The 18,524-nt window shown below is 48.5% G+C and overlaps 1 protein-coding gene across 6 annotated transcripts in view; it reads left to right on the forward strand.

Moving 5' to 3' along the window:
* The window catches only part of kifc3 (kinesin family member C3), a 31,531-nt gene that overhangs the window by 12,080 nt on the left and 927 nt on the right, over positions 1–18,524 (forward strand). For 3 of the 6 annotated variants that reach the window (XM_062548531.1, XM_062548529.1, XM_062548530.1), the window contains exons 2-22: positions 1,087–1,204; positions 2,730–2,872; positions 4,741–4,951; positions 5,067–5,206; positions 5,365–5,430; positions 5,900–6,025; positions 6,939–7,220; positions 7,854–8,027; positions 9,850–9,997; positions 10,091–10,221; positions 10,337–10,448; positions 10,562–10,743; positions 10,837–10,941; positions 11,350–11,480; positions 12,307–12,430; positions 12,884–13,013; positions 13,673–13,902; positions 14,386–14,535; positions 15,385–15,511; positions 15,836–15,882; positions 17,914–18,524. The exon at positions 17,914–18,524 is cut by the window's right edge and continues 927 nt beyond it. In XM_062548531.1, the coding sequence (XP_062404515.1) occupies positions 1,123–1,204; positions 2,730–2,872; positions 4,741–4,951; positions 5,067–5,206; positions 5,365–5,430; positions 5,900–6,025; positions 6,939–7,220; positions 7,854–8,027; positions 9,850–9,997; positions 10,091–10,221; positions 10,337–10,448; positions 10,562–10,743; positions 10,837–10,941; positions 11,350–11,480; positions 12,307–12,430; positions 12,884–13,013; positions 13,673–13,902; positions 14,386–14,535; positions 15,385–15,511; positions 15,836–15,882; positions 17,914–17,922 (2,850 nt within the window). In that variant the 5' untranslated portion in view covers positions 1,087–1,122 and the 3' untranslated portion in view covers positions 17,923–18,524. Of the gene's footprint in view, positions 1–1,086; positions 1,205–1,369; positions 1,544–1,784; positions 2,134–2,729; positions 2,873–4,740; positions 4,952–5,066; positions 5,207–5,364; positions 5,431–5,899; positions 6,026–6,938; positions 7,221–7,853; positions 8,028–9,849; positions 9,998–10,090; positions 10,222–10,336; positions 10,449–10,561; positions 10,744–10,836; positions 10,942–11,349; positions 11,481–12,306; positions 12,431–12,883; positions 13,014–13,672; positions 13,903–14,385; positions 14,536–15,384; positions 15,512–15,835; positions 15,883–17,913 lie in introns of those variants that run through there. The other 3 variants (XM_062548532.1, XM_062548533.1, XM_062548534.1) reach the window with 3 other exon arrangements.

Raw genomic sequence — 18,524 nt, forward strand, 5'->3', positions numbered from 1 at the left:
CACTAATTAAGGTGTGTGTGTGTATGTGTGGCTGTGTCTGTGTGTGTGGTATACGCGTGCATACTCACGTGTGTGTGACAGACAGAGAGAGAGAGACAGAGCTGAGCTGAGCTGAGCAGTGTGATGAAGAGAATTAGTGGTTTTATCAGGGCCTCTATCCCGTCTTCTCCTGTCTTCTCTCGTCTTGTCTTGTCTTGTCTGTCTGTGTAAAAAGTAATCGGCTTCTTTGCAGCGCCACCACCGCGTCCCACCCATCCCTGTAATCCAGTTAGTCCAACTTTTATACGGAGCCATGGACCCTGCCCTCTTAATCTCACTGCTCATTTGGCTGGCCTCGGCACTGACCACCCGTTGAACGGGAAAGCAGTTTTACAACATCTCCTTATAGCAATCTCTCTTGAATTCGCCCTTGGGGATCAATAAAGTATCTATCTATCTATCTATCTATCTATCTCCCTATGCAATCCTGTGGGGCATTTGTGGTACATTAGTTGCCTTATTTTGAAGTTTGGAGTATATTTAGTAGTATGGAGTTTGGGACTAAAAAATAGTTAGCTAATTAGCTAAGAATCATGCACAAACCTTTCAAACGGCACCATCCCATTGACTGGCACTGCTAAAACGTGTTAACTGGCGTCTTCTGGCGTCTTATTGTAGGTGATGCAGTGCTGTGAAGGCTTTTCTTCATCTTCTCAGGGTGTTCTGACCTGGTTCAATTGCCAACCCCCCCAGCCTCCCATGTTCACTTCCTGAAATAACTTTACGTTGTCATATTTTAAGTGAGCTCCCACCAAACAGAGCATTGTAAAATATTCACCATCAAGAGAGCACAGTTGGAGCACGGTTGAAGCACAGTGCTCTTAACAACATTCCATTTTGGTTTGTCAGACGAATGAAGCCCAGTTAAGATGCCACCACAGATTGGACTGGCAACAATTAAGCTTTAGCTTCTTTTAAAGTTTCAAAGTTCAAACAAACAAAGCTTTATCTCCGCAATTCACATAAATCAATACTGGCCACAATTAACCATTTGGATCTCTTTTTCTTTCTTTCTTTTTTTCTTCCTCTCTCTCTTCCTCTATCCAGCCGGTCCAGCAGTCCGCTCCATTCGGCCCTGCGGTCATGTTCGGCACACGCAAGACCTGGGACCTTGGCCACGCCCCCTGCCTGCAGGACCTCTGGAAGAAAGACGTCTCATTGGACGGTGAGGGAACCCTCGCCGGCCCGCTTTGCTTACAAAAGCCAGTGTTGCAACATTTTTGGAATGTCAGAGATTGCGAAGGGAGAGAAAGTGAGTGGCTGTGTGTATGAGAGAGAGAGGGAGGGAGAGAGAGAGAGAGAGAGAGAGAGGGGCAGGCCGACAAGGGAGGGCTGTTTCTCACGCGGAGAGGGAGTGGTAAGGGAAGGAGTGGAGATGAGAGGAGAGGAGGGGAAGGAACACATTCCGTCTTGGTGACAGGAAAGGAATGAGAGCACATGAGAGAACGAGAGCGGGAGAGAGGGAACGGTTTTGGCTGACTGAGTAGCACATTGGTCCCGCCAGGTACTGAGAACTAAATCCACTTAGAGAGCCAGACCTGGCTCTAACACTGGCACTATTGTTGAGTGTCTGTGTGTGTGTGTGTGTGTGTGTGTGTGTGTGTGTGTGTGTGTGTGTGTGTGTGTGTGTGTCTGTGTCTGTGAGTGTGTGTCTGTGTGTTTGCGCACCACTGCTGCAGGACTGTTCAAGGTGACAGAGACAGAACAGGGCTGACATTTTTGCTACCGCAGGAGAGCGAAACAGAGGGAGGGGAAGAAAGGGAAGCAAGAGAGCAGTGGAAGGACACTAGTGGACAGTCCCCCCCCCCTGGAGCCGTGGACGAGCTCCGAGGGCAGGAAGGGGAGGAGTGGGAGAGGACCTGAGTCGTGTAGGCGCCCGCTGCCGTGTAATTACACGGTGACAAGTCGTGTGCCGGTCTGAGCGTGCGCTGCCCGAGCCTGTTTGTCTCACACTGCCACCGCTAGTGCTGTGTCATCGGAAAGCCCAAACACAAGCACAGCCCCGAGCTGCTGGTAAGGCTCTGTGATTTCTCTGTCGTCGCCGCCGCTGCTGCTGTCTGCCTGCCTGCCTGCCTCGTCCTCTGGGACTCACCTGTAAGGGCAGTCTTATTTATTTCCTCTGGGTTTTTCTGCTGGAGCATATCGTGTTGAGCAAGCGGTGCTGTAATCTGTGGATTCAGCTAGCAGACTTAAGGACTCTACACAGAGCAGGGGTTGTTGTTGTGTTGACAGGCATGTGTCGACTGGTGAATGCGATCAGGGTGTGCAGCGCAAGGTTAATGTGTCACCCACAGAGGGCTGTTATCTGTGTACTTAACAGGCTTCAGTAGTTGCCATGGCACCCAGAGGACCTTGAGTAGTGTGACTGGAAAATAAGGGTGGTAGGTTAGCATTGTTCTATCCTGAGCTTAAGCCAAAGAGACAGAGTACACATGTGCCTAATGTTAGATGACTGAGTTTGGACGGTGAGGTAGGTGTTTATGTGTGTGTGTGTGTGTGTGTGTGTGTGTGTGTGTGTAAGAGTGTCAGTCTGTGTTTGGTTTGGATGATGTACTTGCGTGTCTTGTTTTATGCCTGAGTTGATATCAAGACGGTTGAGTTCACCTGACTGACATGGGTATGCGACTCTTTTGTTTTTGTGTGTTTGTGTGTTTGCTCTGTGTGATTCCATTTGCGCGTCTCTGTTGCAGCGAGCTCCGTGGACTTCCTGATGAGTGATGGTGAGGAGGACGCCTCCTTCCTGCCGCTGCAACCCTCCGTCTTCCCACGCCACTGCCTGCCCTCCGACCTCAGCGAGACCCACGCCACCGACAACCAGCAGCTACTCATTCAGGTCCGTGACCGTCCCGCCACAACCGCGCTCTGCCTCAGGACAGGCCTGCTCGGCTGGTTCCGTGGGTTGCCGGGGTGTTGCTATCGGGTGTTGCGGCTCCGTGTGACTCGGTATCCGGTCGGTCGATCATGTCAGGCGGATATTAATGGGGTCACTGACCTGTCAGAGCCCCTTTTCAGTTAGTGTTATGTGTGAGCACAAAGCCTCTGTGACCAAGTTGCTTTAGTGCCCATAAATACTGACCAGCAAAGCCATCACATGCCCACACACACACACACACACACACACACACACACACACACACACACACACACACACACACACACACACACACACACACACACACAGAGCAGAACAATGCTAAACCCAAGACTTTGGCATGCAAGCCCCTGAGAAAATGCTGAGCTTGGTCAGTGCCACACAGATTTCCTTCCATCTCTTGAGGTGAACACATTTCATGGGCTTGCTGTTTTCATAAGGTGTGACTCCACAATAGGCTGTGAAAATAGTGCACTTGAACCTCTCGGGCTGCTGACTCATTTGAGCTTAAAAACTCTTCCGATATCGTTTGTGACAGACTGCACTCAAGGTTTTATTCTGATGGCAGACACACATTAGTACTCTCTCTCTCTCTCACTCACACACACACACACACACACAGAGTATATGGATGTTTGTAATCCTGCGTTCAGCAGAAATGTGAATGTTCGAGCTCAGGAAGGCAGCCATGATGTGTAGCCCAGAGAGAGGCTGTGCTCTGAGCCACGCTGTGTAGCCCAGACAGAGGCTGTGCCCTGAGCCATTAAGATTCAGTGTGAGCTAAACCCGAGTTAGCTCTCACTGCGGCATTCTGTGAGTCACAGCCACGCACACACACGATTGGCCGAGGCTTTCAGGTGATGCAGATCACATATAGCTTCTATGCAGGATAAAAAGCACATTTGTGTCAGCATGTAACAGTCTTGATGTTGTGCCTGCAAAGCAAATGAGTGGCCCGTAATGCAGTCAGGAATTACTGGGTAATCTAAATCAGATTATTTACTGTTTGCTCTGTGGAGCACGTGAATTTCACATGAGTCCAAGTATCTGACATTTCTCTCAATATATTCTCTCTCTTTCCTTTTTCGCTTGCTCTCTCTCTCTCTCTTTCTCTCTCTCTTTCTCTCTCGCTCTCTCTCTCTCTTTCTCTCTCTCTCTTCTCCCTCACTTTGCTGTCTTGATCTTTCTTTGCTTCATTTGGCCATTTCTACAGAAGGTCACATGGTCCTGTTCCTGGACATCTGCATATGTAATTCTCTCACAGACTCTATGTTTGTAGGGGACAGTTAGCAGGGATGTGCTTCATGATTTCCCTCCGTTAATACTGCATGACATAACCTGATTGTGCTTTAAAAGAAGAAGAGGGATTTTACATGAACGCCACATCACTGGTAGCCATAGACCTACTACTCTGAATCAGTAGATTATGAAATGGTAGATGAAAGTAGATTATGTAGATATGTAGATAGTAGATTAGTTGATGGTTAACTAACAACACTACACTCATTACAAGATTTAGATTTTTGTAAATGTCATATGTTAGTCATCATGTAGTTTGGTTGTGTTTGCCATGTATCTTTTTAAAAAATAGTTTATCTTTAAATTTAAATATTGTTTAACATACAATCGCTTTCGGCAAAAGCATTTGCTAAATACCTTAACCATAACCATCTACCGTAGTATCTAGTATCTAGTTGTGCTCCTTGTAGGCCTATGTGAAGATTCTGAATGTTCTGTTTATCTGTATCTGTTTGGACCGTTTGAAGACATAACATACCAGCATGACCGTGTGTGTGTGTGTGTGTGTGTGTGTGTATGTTGCTGTACAGACTCTGCAGGAGCGGGTGTGTGAGTTCCAGGCTCGTCTCCGCGGCGAGGAGGCCGGTAAGAGATTACAGCTTCAGCAGTGCGGTGGTCACCAAGCCCACGACAAAGAGCACCGAGGCACGGTGAGCCCTGACCACAAGCAGACGCAGGACCTCCGAGATCAACACCGTCTGCGCGACCGTCACCAGAACCACAAAGAAAGCAGCGCTTCTGGTGAGGGACAAGTGAATGTAGTGTTGGACTAAGATCCAGGTGATCATGTCTGTCTGCCTACAGTATGCACAGTAAAGTGTATTTGATCTATGTGTGTGTGTGGCTGTCTTTTCAGGAGGGAGGTTGCCTTGTTCCGTTTCACAAAGACTGGCTCAATCTTTAAGTATTTCACCGGACGCGCGAGGCCATCTCGACCAAGATTTGAACGGCTTGGAAGGAGAACCGTTGGAACTTATCACAGGGTTACGCACACAGGTATACAGAGCCGCTGAAACATATCCACTGACAAAACTGAGTTTTTCAATATAAAAACATCGTGACTATTATTTACTAGATGCTAGAGCCACACCATTTATAGCATGAGCCCAGAGACTTAACTGTGCGTAGCTAAGAGACGGCCTTCTCCTGTGCAGATAGAGGAGCTGGAGGAGAAACTGTCGGACCAGACGCAGGAGGTGGAGAGACTGCGCTCAGAGCTGGTGAGTGTGTGTGTGTGTGTGTGTGTGTGTGTGTGTGTGTGTGTGTGTGTGTGTGTGTGTGTGTGTGTGTGACTGTCAGCACTTAAGGAATGATCAGGGTATACAGTACAGTTGTTAAACAGGTTTTACTGTGAAATTCTCTCTGAAAAAGGAATACCTGAGAAAGTGTTCATTCCTGGGAATCAAGCTGACCTGGTTATTACGAAAAAAAAGGAATTAAGGCATGATCAGGGTATACTGTTGTTAAACAGGTTTTTCAGCAAAATTCTCTCTTCTGAAAATGGAATACCTGAGAAAGTGTTAATTCCTGGGAATCCGGCTGACCTGGTTATTACGAAAAAGGAATTAAGTGCCGTAGACTGACCTGGTTTGGTTTCCTATTTCAGTGTAAAATGTCTGTCTGACACAGTTTTTTGTTGAATGTGTGTGTGTGTGTGTGTGTGTGTGTGTTGTTGCTGATGCTCTGTAGGGGGCGACAGACCTGGAGAAGCAGCTGGAGGTGCTGGAGAACGAGAACCAGCGGCTCAAACAGGAGCTGAAGGCTGGCCAAGCCCAGGCTGCTCCCGCCACCTGCACCACCTGCACACACAGCCAGGTCAGGCTCACACACACACCCACACACACACACTCACTCATTCACACATGTGCACACACACACTTAAAAGGAGTGTCCAACAGCAGCAGAAGTATCAATCTATAATTTTCACATTAGAGGTGACACCTGCATTACCAGATGAAGAGGCCACCAATTATAGCTGACATAAAACAGTACTTTGTCAGACACACACACACACACACACACACACACACACAGACTCACGTACATGTCCACAGCCACGTCAGCAGTAGTGACTTCACACCATCACTCTCCTTGGTCAACCACACAATGAGCACTGCACACAGGCACTCTGCACCTCTGATAGCATACACACAGGCATGGCTTATGGTCTGAACACTGTCTGACACCAAGCCAAGACGGCCACCACAGCATAACCAAACAGACCGGGATAAGAATGTAGTTCACTTGATACTGAAGTACATAGTAGCAGCTACAGGAAACACCGATATTCCAAACACAAGCCCTTTGTCCACCTTCCCTTGACTGCCCCCCTTCCCTTGACGGACTGTCTGTCTGTCTGTCTGTCTGTCTGTCTGTCTGTCTGTCTGTCTGTCTGTCTGTCTGTCTGTCTGTCTGTGTGCCGGTCTGTCTGTGTGCCGGTCTGTCTGTGTGTCGGTCTGTGTGTCGGTCTGACTGTCTGTCTGACTGTCTGTCTGTCTGACTGTCTGTCTGTCTGTCTGTGTGTCTGTCTGTGTGTCTGTGTGTCTCAGTCTCTCTCTCTCTCTCTCTCTCTATCTCTCTCTCTCTCTATCTCTCTCTCTCTGTGTGTGCCTCTGTCTGTCTGTCTTTGTCTTTTCGTCCGCATTTATTTGTCCGCCTGTTTTGTGTTTATTGTTGTCCGTCCCTCATGGTGTGTCTCCACCGCGCTGCTCTCTGCTGCCCCCCGTAGGATGCGGAGCGGCTGCGTGAGGAGCTGTGCGGGCGGGAGGAGGAGTGGCGGCAGCGCGCGCGGCGCCTGGAGGCGCTGGAGCTGCAGGTGAGGGAGCGCGCGGGCCTGGTGGCCCGGCTGGAGCAGCAGCTGGACGAGGCCGGACGGCGCCAGCGCGAGCTCCAGCTGCGGCTGGACGAGGCCACGCGCCGCGGGCAGGACACCGAGCAGCAGCTGACCAGCAGGCTCCGCGAGAGCGAGCAGGCCCTCGCACGCCAGGCCGCCATGCCCCCGCAGGTCAAGGTCAGCAGCACACCTCTCTGATTCTTAAGGCCAGTTCAAACCGAAGATTTGCGACGGTCTGAGACGGTTGCGGACAGCAGTTGCGGCGGTGTGAATCAAAAGTTGCAAGCAGTTGCAAGCAGTTGCAAGCCGTCGCTAAACATTCAACATGTCAAATCTTAGTTGCAGAGTTTTAGAACGTTGCTGGTTTTTAGAATGTTGCAGCTCGTCTCGTCGCGGATCTTGTGTTTGAACTGGCCTTTAGGGGCGTTTAGTTTAGTTGGAGAAAGGAAACAAGCACAGCTTAATCAGAAGATTTATTATTCATTTGTTTATTTAAAAGGAACAGTGCACATTAATTGATATTTCAGTTACACTCAAGATGCATTTGTCATCTGCAGATACCTGACGACCTTAAGCTGTTACTATAGCAGAGCAACATGTTTATCATGAAATAATGTATAATTATAGAATATAGCCTCACATTTTTCAGTGATATGATTTTTGTGATATCTAGTTATCTCTTGCTGTATATACATTCAGGAATAAGGCATTAAATTATGCATCCCAGCTTCTCTTCTCATCTCTTATCATGTCTTGTCATCTCTTCTCTTCATGTCTGATGTGTGTGTGTGTGTGTGTGTGTGTGTGCAGTACGTGACTAAGACGGTGGAGGTGGAGTCGGCCCAGTGTAAGGCGGCGCTGGCCGAGTGTCAGGCGCGGAACCAGGCCCTGCAGGAGCAGCTCAGCATCCAGAGACAGCTGCTCAGGGAGCTGGAGGAGCAGCTGCACGAGTCCCACAAGACCAGCGGACAGCTCAGGCAACAGGTACACGGGACTCTCTTTCTTTTGCTCTTCATGTCTTTTCTTCCATCCTTCTTTGGGACTCTATCTTTCTATCTTTCTCTGTCTCTCTGCTCTCTATTTTTCATTGTTTTCTTTCTGTCTTTCTTTCTCTCTCCCTCTTTCCCTCCCTCTCCTCTCTCTCTTCTCTCTGTGTCTGTCTGTCTGTTTGTCTGTCGGTGTGTCTGTTCATATTTCTCTCGTGGTGGTTCTCTTAATCTATTCTCTCTTCCGCTGTCCAATCCCCCTGCGTGTTGACGAGTTTGGTGTGTACCGTGGAAACACTGGATTGATGTTTATATTCAATCCTTGGCTCTGTGTGGGGATTTTTGAAATGAGACCATTCATCCTGCGATTGTGATGAGAGCTTAGGGCATCAGCCCCAAAATTAAGCCACAGAGCTTTTGGGAATTACCCATCCCCTAGCAGAGAGTGTTGTCGTGACATCTTTTAGCCCTCTCCCAATCTCACAGTTGTTGGCTGCTCCTGCCTCCCAGTACTTTGAGCTGCTATTGGTCCCTGCCTCAGTGTTCGTGGATTGTGATTGGCCCTCGTTCCCAGTGTGGTGGTTGCTGGCACGTGCGGTGCTGCTTGTGTGATTGGCCCTCTCTCTCCCCCTCTCTACCCCTGTGGTAGCTGTGTTGGTGGTCCCGGTGCGGCTAACCGCTCTCTCCGCTTGCGTCCGCAGCTGAGGGCCGATCGCAGCCGTCTCTGCGGCCTGCTCTCCAAGGCCGTGGGCTGGCACAACAGCGAGGTCATCCGTAGGCTGTCGAAGGTGTGAGACTTTTACTCTGCTGCTAGCCGGGGCCAGAGGTCAAACATGTGGAGATCAGTGTGACTTTAGAGACAGAAAACTGAATTAGGGATGAAGTGAGGTCAAGGTCAAGGTCATTCATTCACATCGCACATTTTAAACAACAAATGTTGAGCCAAAAAGTCACAAAGTGCAAAGTTATAAGAAATGGAAGACATACAGTAGTACTGCATCATCACTAATATCAGTAATGCATTAATCACATTGAATATGGTTTGATCAACTATTCTAGTTACATTTTATACAATATTTAAAGATATTTGCTTTATTTAAGCAGTTCTGTTACATTTGTAGTAGGCTAGGCAGTGTTAGCTAGTTGAACCATGATCAGAAGTCTGAGTTTAGGGAATACTGATGCCCATTTTGCACCTTTGGATCCCATGGTGTCGTAGAGTAAATGACAGAATGTATGTTGTGGAAGAACGTGTCTGTAGTCTGTTTGATTAGATTCCAGTGTAACCATAGTTCCTCTGTGTGCTTCAGCATCACTGTGTCTCTGACCCACCCACTCCTCTCACTGTGCAGTGTGCTCACTGACTCAACACTCCGCCATTCCTCTGACTCACTAAGGCCTGTGTAGCGTACTAGCGTAGCGTTCCTGCCTCTAGGGCCAGCGCTGAGTCACTAACAGAGGCAGCTGTGCCAGGGTGTCTAGTAGCATTAATATTCCTCCATCTGTGATGTGGACATCTCATCCATTTGTCAAGCCTAAGGGTTACACGAATTTGCAGTTGAGCTGATGCACTGAAAAAGTGAAGAAGAGTTAAAGTTTGTCGTGTTCCCACAGATGGTAGACCAGTGGAATGTAGACAACTCTGTGTGTAGATGTGTGTGTGAGTGTGTGTGTGTGTGTGTGTGTCTGTGTGTGTGTGTGTGTGAGAGAGAGAGAGCGAGAAAGAGTGTAAAAGAATGTGAGAGAGGATTGTTACTGTGGAATGCCATTGTGCTTTGAGCTTTAAGACTGGGGGTTAATTGGCGTTTGCCTCTGGTCAGATCCTGGTGTACGAGGGGGAGATGGAGAGGGCTCAGGGGCAGCTGGAGGCTGAGATGCAGAGTCTGGAGGAGGAGAAGAACCGTGTGATCGAGGAGGCCTTTATCCGTGCCGAGAGTGAGATGAAGGCTGTGCATGAGAACCTAGCAGGTGAGATGACGGCTGTGGAAGTGAAGAATGAATGAGTAAAAGCACGGTTGCCAGGCAGTGTTTGTGTGACTTCTCCACCATTCTTTTGTGCAGGTGTGCGCATGAACCTGTTGACTCTGCAGCCGGCTCTGCGCACCCTCACCTGTGACTACAACTGCTTGAAGAGGCAAGTGCAGGAGTTTCCCTTCCTGCTGGAGAAGGCCATTGCAGAGGCCAAGCAAGAGGTTAGTTCAACTTTAAGATAATGATGAGAAGACATATGAGATTCAAGCAATATGTAAGACATTTGATATAATTGTCTCACGGTCATTTCTGTGTGTTGGGGGGGTTCATCTACAGATCTGTCAAGTGATTGGGGAGGTAAGCAGTGCCAACCAAGAGCTACTGCGCAAGTACAAACGCGAGATGAACTTGAGGAAGAAATGTCACAATGAGCTGGTGCGACTTAAAGGTGAGAGACTCGAGTGGCATCCTGGGAAATGTAGTATATGTGCAGTCATTGAGTAATGTCATTTAGTAACAGCCATAACAGAGATAATACTGTAAATGCGTGCTTCCCTCCAGGAAACATCAGGGTGTTCTGTCGTGTGCGTCCTGTCAGCCAGAGTGAGATGGATGCAGTGGACGCAAAGAACATGGCGACCTTTGACACAGAAGATGACTCAATCCTCTACCTGTCCAGTAAGGGCAAGGTCATGACCTTTGAACTGGATAAAGTCTTTTCCCCTCAGGCCACACAAGAGGAGGTATGTCCTACGGCTCATGCTCGATAGCTGACACATGAGTTGGTGGAAGAGGAATCTTGTGGATCACATTTTCTCTTTATTTATTTATTCCAGGTGTTCCAGGAAGTTCAGTCTCTGGTTACTTCCTGTATCGATGGTTTCAACGTGTGCATCTTTGCCTACGGTCAAACTGGTTCAGGAAAGACATACACTATGGAGGTATGGCCATGCCCTTATGGTTTTTCTCCGTTGCTTTGGCACATTTCTCAGATCAGATTTGTTTTTCTCAAAACTGTTTGTTCAAACTCAATATCATCCTATCACTTGTGCACATCATTGAAGCAGTTTCTCCATCATCCCCCCATCATCTTGACATAAACAACATTGCACTGATGTATGATGGCATAAATATTTGCTTTTGAGACATAAACTAACACGCTATCCACTATGCAGTGCAGTTTGCACTGGTTGTTTTGAGAAATGCACTAACTGTTGTGCAAATGTTAATCATGAGCTGAGAAATGTACCCAAGTGACTGAGAAAAACTGTAAGCACAGTTTTGTAGTCGTAAAACTCTTTGTGCATGTACGTGGTTGGTACCTTACTTGTATTTGTGTGCCGCTCCAGGGGGTGTCTGAGGACCCTGGTATCAACCAACGTGCTTTGCGACTGCTATTTGACGAGGTGTCTGAGAAGAAACCAGACTGGGATTACAACATCTCCGTTAGCATGGTGGAGATCTACAATGAGACATTACGGTAAGGACACACACACACACACACACACACACACACACACACACACACACACACACTATCCACTCATCAGTCAGATGGACAGACAGTAAGGTTCTTGAGCTCCTTCTTGGGGTGCTGCCAAACTGCAGTCACAGGCTGCGGCTGTGCCGGCCAGCCACACGAAAGCAATTTGAAGATTCCAGTCAGGTGTTGCCAAAAACATCTCTCTCTCTCTCACTCTCTCATTTTCTCTCTCTCTCCCTCTCTCTTTACATAACTCTGCGTCTATTATTCATCCCTAACTAATGGCCATGCGTCCTCGTGGCCTTTGCTTTGCTGCTGTGGCTGTGTCCTTGTGCCGTGGTAAGCTGGGCAGGTCAGCTATTACGTAAAAAAATGAATTCCATCTAATAACTACAGCCATCTGTGGAATGGAAACGGGCAGCCTCTTGTGCTGTCTCTCTCTCTTCTCTCTCCTCTCTCTTCTCTCTCTCTTCTCTCTCCCTTTCTCTCTCTCTCTCTCTCTCTCTTTCTCTCTCTCTCTCTCTCTCTCTCTCTCTCTCTTCCTTCCCTCCCTCTCTCGCTCCGATTATGTAAGCACTGCACATCTGCGTGGTCAAAAGGCCTGTGTTTTCTGGAGGATTACAGGGGCAGATTTTTAGACTTTTTTTTGAAGGGAAGGTCAATGGACACCCTATTACCAAGATCCTAATTCTCCCGAGCCGCTTTTGCTCCCGTTGAGAGATCACGCCGTGTGACTGACTGCCCAGTGCCCGTGCTGACCAGCGTGACTCAGGAGATGTCCGACAGCAGAGAGGGTAAATCTGTGATGTGTTCTCGGCCACAGGAGCCTGCTGGGGGACAACCTGAATGACAAACTGGAGATAAAGATGTGTCCAGATGGCAGCGGTCAGCTCTATGTCCCAGCCCTCGCTGAGTTCCCCGTGAAGAGTGTCGAGGACATCAATAAGGTGAGGGCTGTTCTGAAGTCGATTGATTGACCAGATCATGAAGTGCCTTTGTTAAGCAAGGTGTATGTGTGATGTTTGTGAGAACAGTCATAGTCATGGCTATATATCAGCTCTTTGTTCAGTGGCCCTTACACATAGAGTACTTAGATGGCTGATGTAAGGTGCTTAGATTAGATGTGGATATAAAGTCTTGTTCTTGCACAAAGTGCTGGCATTCATTCAAACATAATGCACAGTGTTGCAATTAAAACAGCAAACGAGCGCTAAGATGTAAATGAATGCTAAGTGTTTGGCTGAGGGCCGTGGGAAGCTGTTTTCACATGCTTGCCGGTGAGAGTTCTGTAAGTGTGTGTTTGCTGGTTTGTTTGCCGGTGAGAGTTCTGTAAGTGTGTGTGTGCTGATGTGTGCCGGTGAGAGATCTAATCGTGTGTGTGTGTGTGTGTGTGTGTGCAGGTGCTGGAGCTTGGCCACATGAACAGGGCGACTGCCTGCACCAACCTGAACGAGCACAGCTCTCGATCCCATGCGCTGCTTATCGTCACGGTGTCTGGCTTCAACGCCTCCACAGGCCACCGCTCCTCAGGTACACACACACACACACACACACACACACACACACACACACACACACACACACACACACACACACACACACACACACACAGACACACACACACACACACACACACAGGTGTCATGTGCTTGTAGCCCCGGTGGCTAGCTTCTCTATAGGCCACCACACCACAGATAACCCCAAAATGTGTGTACACACACACACACACACACACACACACACACACACACAGAGAGACACACACACACACACACACAGGTGTCATGTGCTTGTAGTCCCGGTGGCTAGCTTCTCTATAGGCCACCACACCATACAGTAGATAACCCTAAAATGTACACACACACACACACACACACACACAGGTGTCATGTGCTTGTAGTCCCCCGGTGGCTAGCTTCTCTATAAGCCACCACACCACAGATAACCCCAAAATGTTTACACACACACACACACACACACACACACAGGTATCATGTGCTTGTAGTCCCAGTGGCTAGCTTCTCTACAGGCCGCCACACCACAGATACACTAAGAGGTACACACACACACACACACACACATGTCTCCAGCACTCATGTCATCGCTGGTTCACCGTATTCTCAATGTGACCTTTCCCTGTGTTCCACACGGGTTTAAGTTGTGTCCTCCTGTGCCGTGCGCCCCCTCAGGCAAGCTGAACCTGGTGGACCTGGCGGGCTCCGAGCGCATCACCAAGTCTGGCGCGGAGGGCAGCCGCCTGCGCGAGGCCCAGTGCATCAACAAGTCCCTGGCGGCCCTGGGTGATGTCATCAACGCGCTGCGCTCGCGCCAGTCCCACGTGCCCTTCCGCAACTCACGCCTCACCTACCTGCTGCAGGACTCGCTCAGCGGAGACAGCAAGACACTCATGATGGTGCAGGTCAGTCTCAACACACCACACAGCCCAGGCCAGCTCAGATCATCCCGAACACTCCCACACCCCTGTAGGCCTAGCCAGAATAGTGAAGGTTAAGCAGACATTCATCTTTGACCAAATATGTTAGGTGGATTAGTCCTAATATATTAGTTAATTATTAATGGATTATTAAATAAGTTAATTACGTTCATATTTATTGTTAGATTGATTGATGTTTGTCAGTTTAATTTGAAATGTATATAATCCACAAGAGCATCCTTGAGTGTGGCTGCTTTCCAGAAGTAGAAAGACTGAATTGCTTTGGTAACAAATCAAATCTGTTACACCTTTTCTTTTTTATACACACACCTCTCATGTTTATTTGATTCCTGCATCTGTAATCTGAACTGACCGCTGGTTGATTTCTGCATCTGTAATCTGAACTGACCGCTGCTTGATTTCTGCATCTGTAATGTGAATTGACCGCTGGCCTTGGTCCCTCTCCAGGTGTCTCCTCTGGACACTAATGTCAGTGAGTCCGTCTGCTCTCTGAAGTTTGCGCAGCGCGTTCGCAATGTGGAGCTGGGTCACTCTTCCTCACGGAGGCAGACCGAGAACTCCTCCACCTCCTCCTCACCCACTCACGACAGTGTGGAGGTAAGGCCCCACTCCAGACCCTCCTGCACAGGCTCACACACACACACACACACACACACACACACACACACACACACACACACACACACACACACACACACACACACACACACACACAGTATCTGCACAAGCACAATGTAGCCACTGAGCCTGAAGTGCTGAGGTCTCAGACTAGGGATTCAGGTCAGGGGCCAGTGAGAGCACAAAGCCTCCAGCCTATCCTGCGGCTGGAGTCCTCCCAGCAAGAGCCGCTCAGCCACTCACCTGCTGATAATCCACTTACACACACTCACTCACTTACACATTCTGTGTGTGTGTGTGTGTGTGTGTGTGTGTGTGTTTTTGTGTGTGTGTGTGTGTGTGTGTGTGTGTGCTGATGTTTTTGAAATCTGCAACACATAAGATAATGTTGAATGCAATGCAGTGTGTGTTTGTGTGTGTGTACTGAGTGTAGGTGTTTTTGAAATCTGCATTACATAACATAATCTTGAATGCAATGCAGTGTGGGTGTGTGTGTGGGGGGGGGTGTTTGTTTGTGTGAACGGGTATGTATGTGTCCTCAGATAGCACAGACACACATGTACACCCACAAACCATAAGACCTTAAGACACTGGGTGCCTCTCATGCAGCGTTTATACTGTACGTCCTCCCTCGCTCCTCGATGCCTCGATCCTCACTGATCTACATAAAGAATGATGGGGGGGGGGAACAATGGGATAGTCTATCCAGTGTTAGTTATAGATCAGTGGGAACGCCCCTCGAGGATCGAGCATCGAGGATCGAGGAGGCATGTTGAGAGGCACCCCATGTACATGTAGATGACCCCTCTGCCCTCTCTGGCCCTTCAGCTGGACTCTCCCCCGGTGACCCCAGTGCCACTGCCCATCTCCAGGGCCAGCAGCGCCGGCTCCACGCTCTCCTCCTCCTCCAAGACCCCCAACACACGCCGACGCTCCCACAGTCAGCTGGCCACCGGTGAGTGTGTACACACACACACACACACACACACACACACACACACACACACAAACACATACTGTACATACAGACACACACAAAGCCTGATGAATAAAGTAATTGTACGAGACGTTATACAATGAAATATAATACAAATTCAAAAACCTTCCATGAATATTCTTATAAACATACATACATACTGTAGAGTGCAACTTATCTAAATTAACTTGTAATACAAATCTTAAATAATATTAAAAAAACAACCCATCTTTCTCTTTCCCTAATCCTCCCTCCCCTCCTTTAATGTTCTGTGTTGTGACTCAATGATTGGTTGGTTCACAGATAGACAGGTAGACAGAGCAAGCCCATTGGTTGGGGAAGGTGGGCAGGTAGGTGGGGTTTTATCTGATTGGTTGGTTGGTCGCTTGGCATGGAACCGCTCCGCATGGCATGGTGCCCCCGTGTCACCTGGTCGATGCCCACCCGTCTAACACACTAACAAAACCTGAGGAAGCTTCTGGAGTGAACTGTGTGTGCTTGTGTGTATGCGCTGGTTTTTCACATAAGCCGTGCGAATCTGACAGGTATTTCAAAAGGCTGGCTGTGTGTGTGTGTGTGTGTGTGTTGTTTATTGTGTGTCTGTGTGCGCACATGGTGCTTTTTCTTTGTACACTCTTTGTACTCTGTGTGTGTGTGTGTGTGTGTGTGTGTGTGTGTGTGTGTGTGTGTGTGTGTGTGTGTGTGATCTCATGCCCTCTCTGCTCTCTCTGGCTTGGGTTTGTGTGATGGAGCTGCTTTGGTGGTGAACAAGGGCTTGCAAGGGAGCAGTGAGGTGTCAGGGGGGTTATGAAGAGTGTGTGTGTGTGTTTGTGTGTGTGTGTGTGTGTGTGTGTGTGTGTGTGTGTGTGTGTGTGATCTCATGCCCTCTCTGCTCTCTCTGGCTTGGGTTTGTGTGATGGAGCTGCTTTGGTGGTGAACAAGGGCTTGCAAGGGAGCAGTGAGGTGTCAGGGGGGTTATGAAGAGTGTGTGTGTGTGTTTGTGTGTGTGTGTGTGTGTATGAGTGAAAGAGACAGAAAGCGAGAGAATGTACTGGTAGTATCACTCTATTGTACAGTCGTTCAGTGCATCTCACTCAAGCGGTCTTTGCTGCACTCATTCACTCCCTCTGCCCTCCCAGAATGTTTCCTTTGTTGTAGTTGTGGCGTGATGAAGCACACTATGAGTTCTGTGCTAAGCACTCTTGATTAATAACACGATAACAGATACAACAAACGGATGAAGTTATCTTCACACATCAGTGCATGAAAATAAAGGCGTTACTTAACTGCAGTGCTTTAAGATTAACCGAGATGAGTTTCAGATCCTGAAATGCGGAGGAGCCAGTTGAGTGAATCCGCTCCAGACGAGCTGGTTTCATCGGGCCCTCAGGCCTGTGTGGACATACTGTAGTTGCGACATGTCATGTTTGTCTGGGTGACGTACTTCCACAGGACCCTAGCTAACGATGTGTGGAGGCGTGTGACTCCGTAATTAACAGCCCTTTGGGAGCTATTTGAGCTAAAGTGATTTGGCAGAGGATTATGTTTTAAAGTACTTCTGAAAATCCCTCCGTGACCCTCTTGCCACACGGCCGCTGAATGGGCCATCATTCAGGGCCCAAAAGTAATTTCTTATCAAGATTCGAGAGTTGCCTCATCCACGCAAGCGCTCAGCCCCTCTGTTTTGGGCAGCCGTGGCCTACTGGTTAGGGCATCGGGCTTGTAACCTGAGGGTTGCCAGTTCGATCCCCGACCAGTCCACGGCTGAAGTGTCCTTGAGCAAGGCACCTAACCCCTCACTGCTCCCCAAGCGCCGCTGGTTGGGCAGGCAGCTCACTGCTCTGGGTTGTGTGATTCACCTCACTGTGTGTTCACTGTGTGCTGTGTGTTCACTAATTCAGTTAAATTTGGTTAAATGCAGAGAACTGAATTTCCCTCATGGGATCAAAAAAGTATATATTCTATTCCATTCTATTCTTTTTTCCAAACAACACTAACTCCCCGCCTGAGTTGGCCATGTAGTAACCAAGTGACTGACTGTTTTTGAAAAGTGGATGGATGGGCTTGGGCACGGTAAAATCAGTGTGGTTTTGAAGTTCTGATTTTGACTTTGAGGAAGTAATATTAACCCGTCTGGTAGATTGTTTGCAGGACTCACTCGGCCTTTAGTTTGAAATAATAATAATAATAATAATAATAATGATAATAATAATAATAATAATAATAATAATAATAATAATAATAAAGTTTGAGTGCTTTGTGCCGTTTGCACTAACTGTCTCACCCCTTGTGAATTGAGTGTTAAAGTCCTGGAACTGTAACGCAGAAGTGCGTCCATCTCCCTAACTGGTCCTCCCTCCTCTTTGTTTATGTGTCCACAGGACGAATGAAGCTCACCGCCTGAATGACGCAGTGGCTTGGGAGTAGAGCAAGAGTCTCCCAACACCTGTGTCCACCGGTGGGGCTTTTTTCTGCCCCTCTGTAGCAATGAACTGCTGTCTTCCATTGGGTTTCATCTGAAGGAGGTGATGGGATGGATATCGAGACAGGAAACAGAGGAGGGACCTAGACTTTTACCGGCCTATCAGGGCCAGAGCCTGGACTTCACTGGCCAATCAGGGTCTGGGATCAGTGCGAGGGGTGGGAGGTTGTGGGGGTTTGGGCATCACCTCCAGTTGGATTTTGCTCTGACCAGCAAATGAAGCAGCCTGGCTCACACACACACACACACACACACACACACACACACACACACACACACACACACACACACACACACACACTCTTTACACACACACACACACCCCTGGGTGAGCAACATACTCCTCCAGTCGCCAGTTCCTGCTCCCCTGGACCTTCCCTCTGGCCCACAGAGGAGCTGTGAGAGGAGGGTCTGTCAGCTCTCGTGGGATGTCAGTATTTCCTGGACAACAAAAGAAGCACTTTAGACCAGGCTGCTATCGTCACCTCTGCTGTTCTGCCACTCAAGAGC

This window comes from Sardina pilchardus, chromosome 11 (assembly GCF_963854185.1).
Source record: "Sardina pilchardus chromosome 11, fSarPil1.1, whole genome shotgun sequence".
In the NCBI taxonomy this organism is placed as follows: domain Eukaryota; kingdom Metazoa; phylum Chordata; class Actinopteri; order Clupeiformes; family Clupeidae; genus Sardina; species Sardina pilchardus.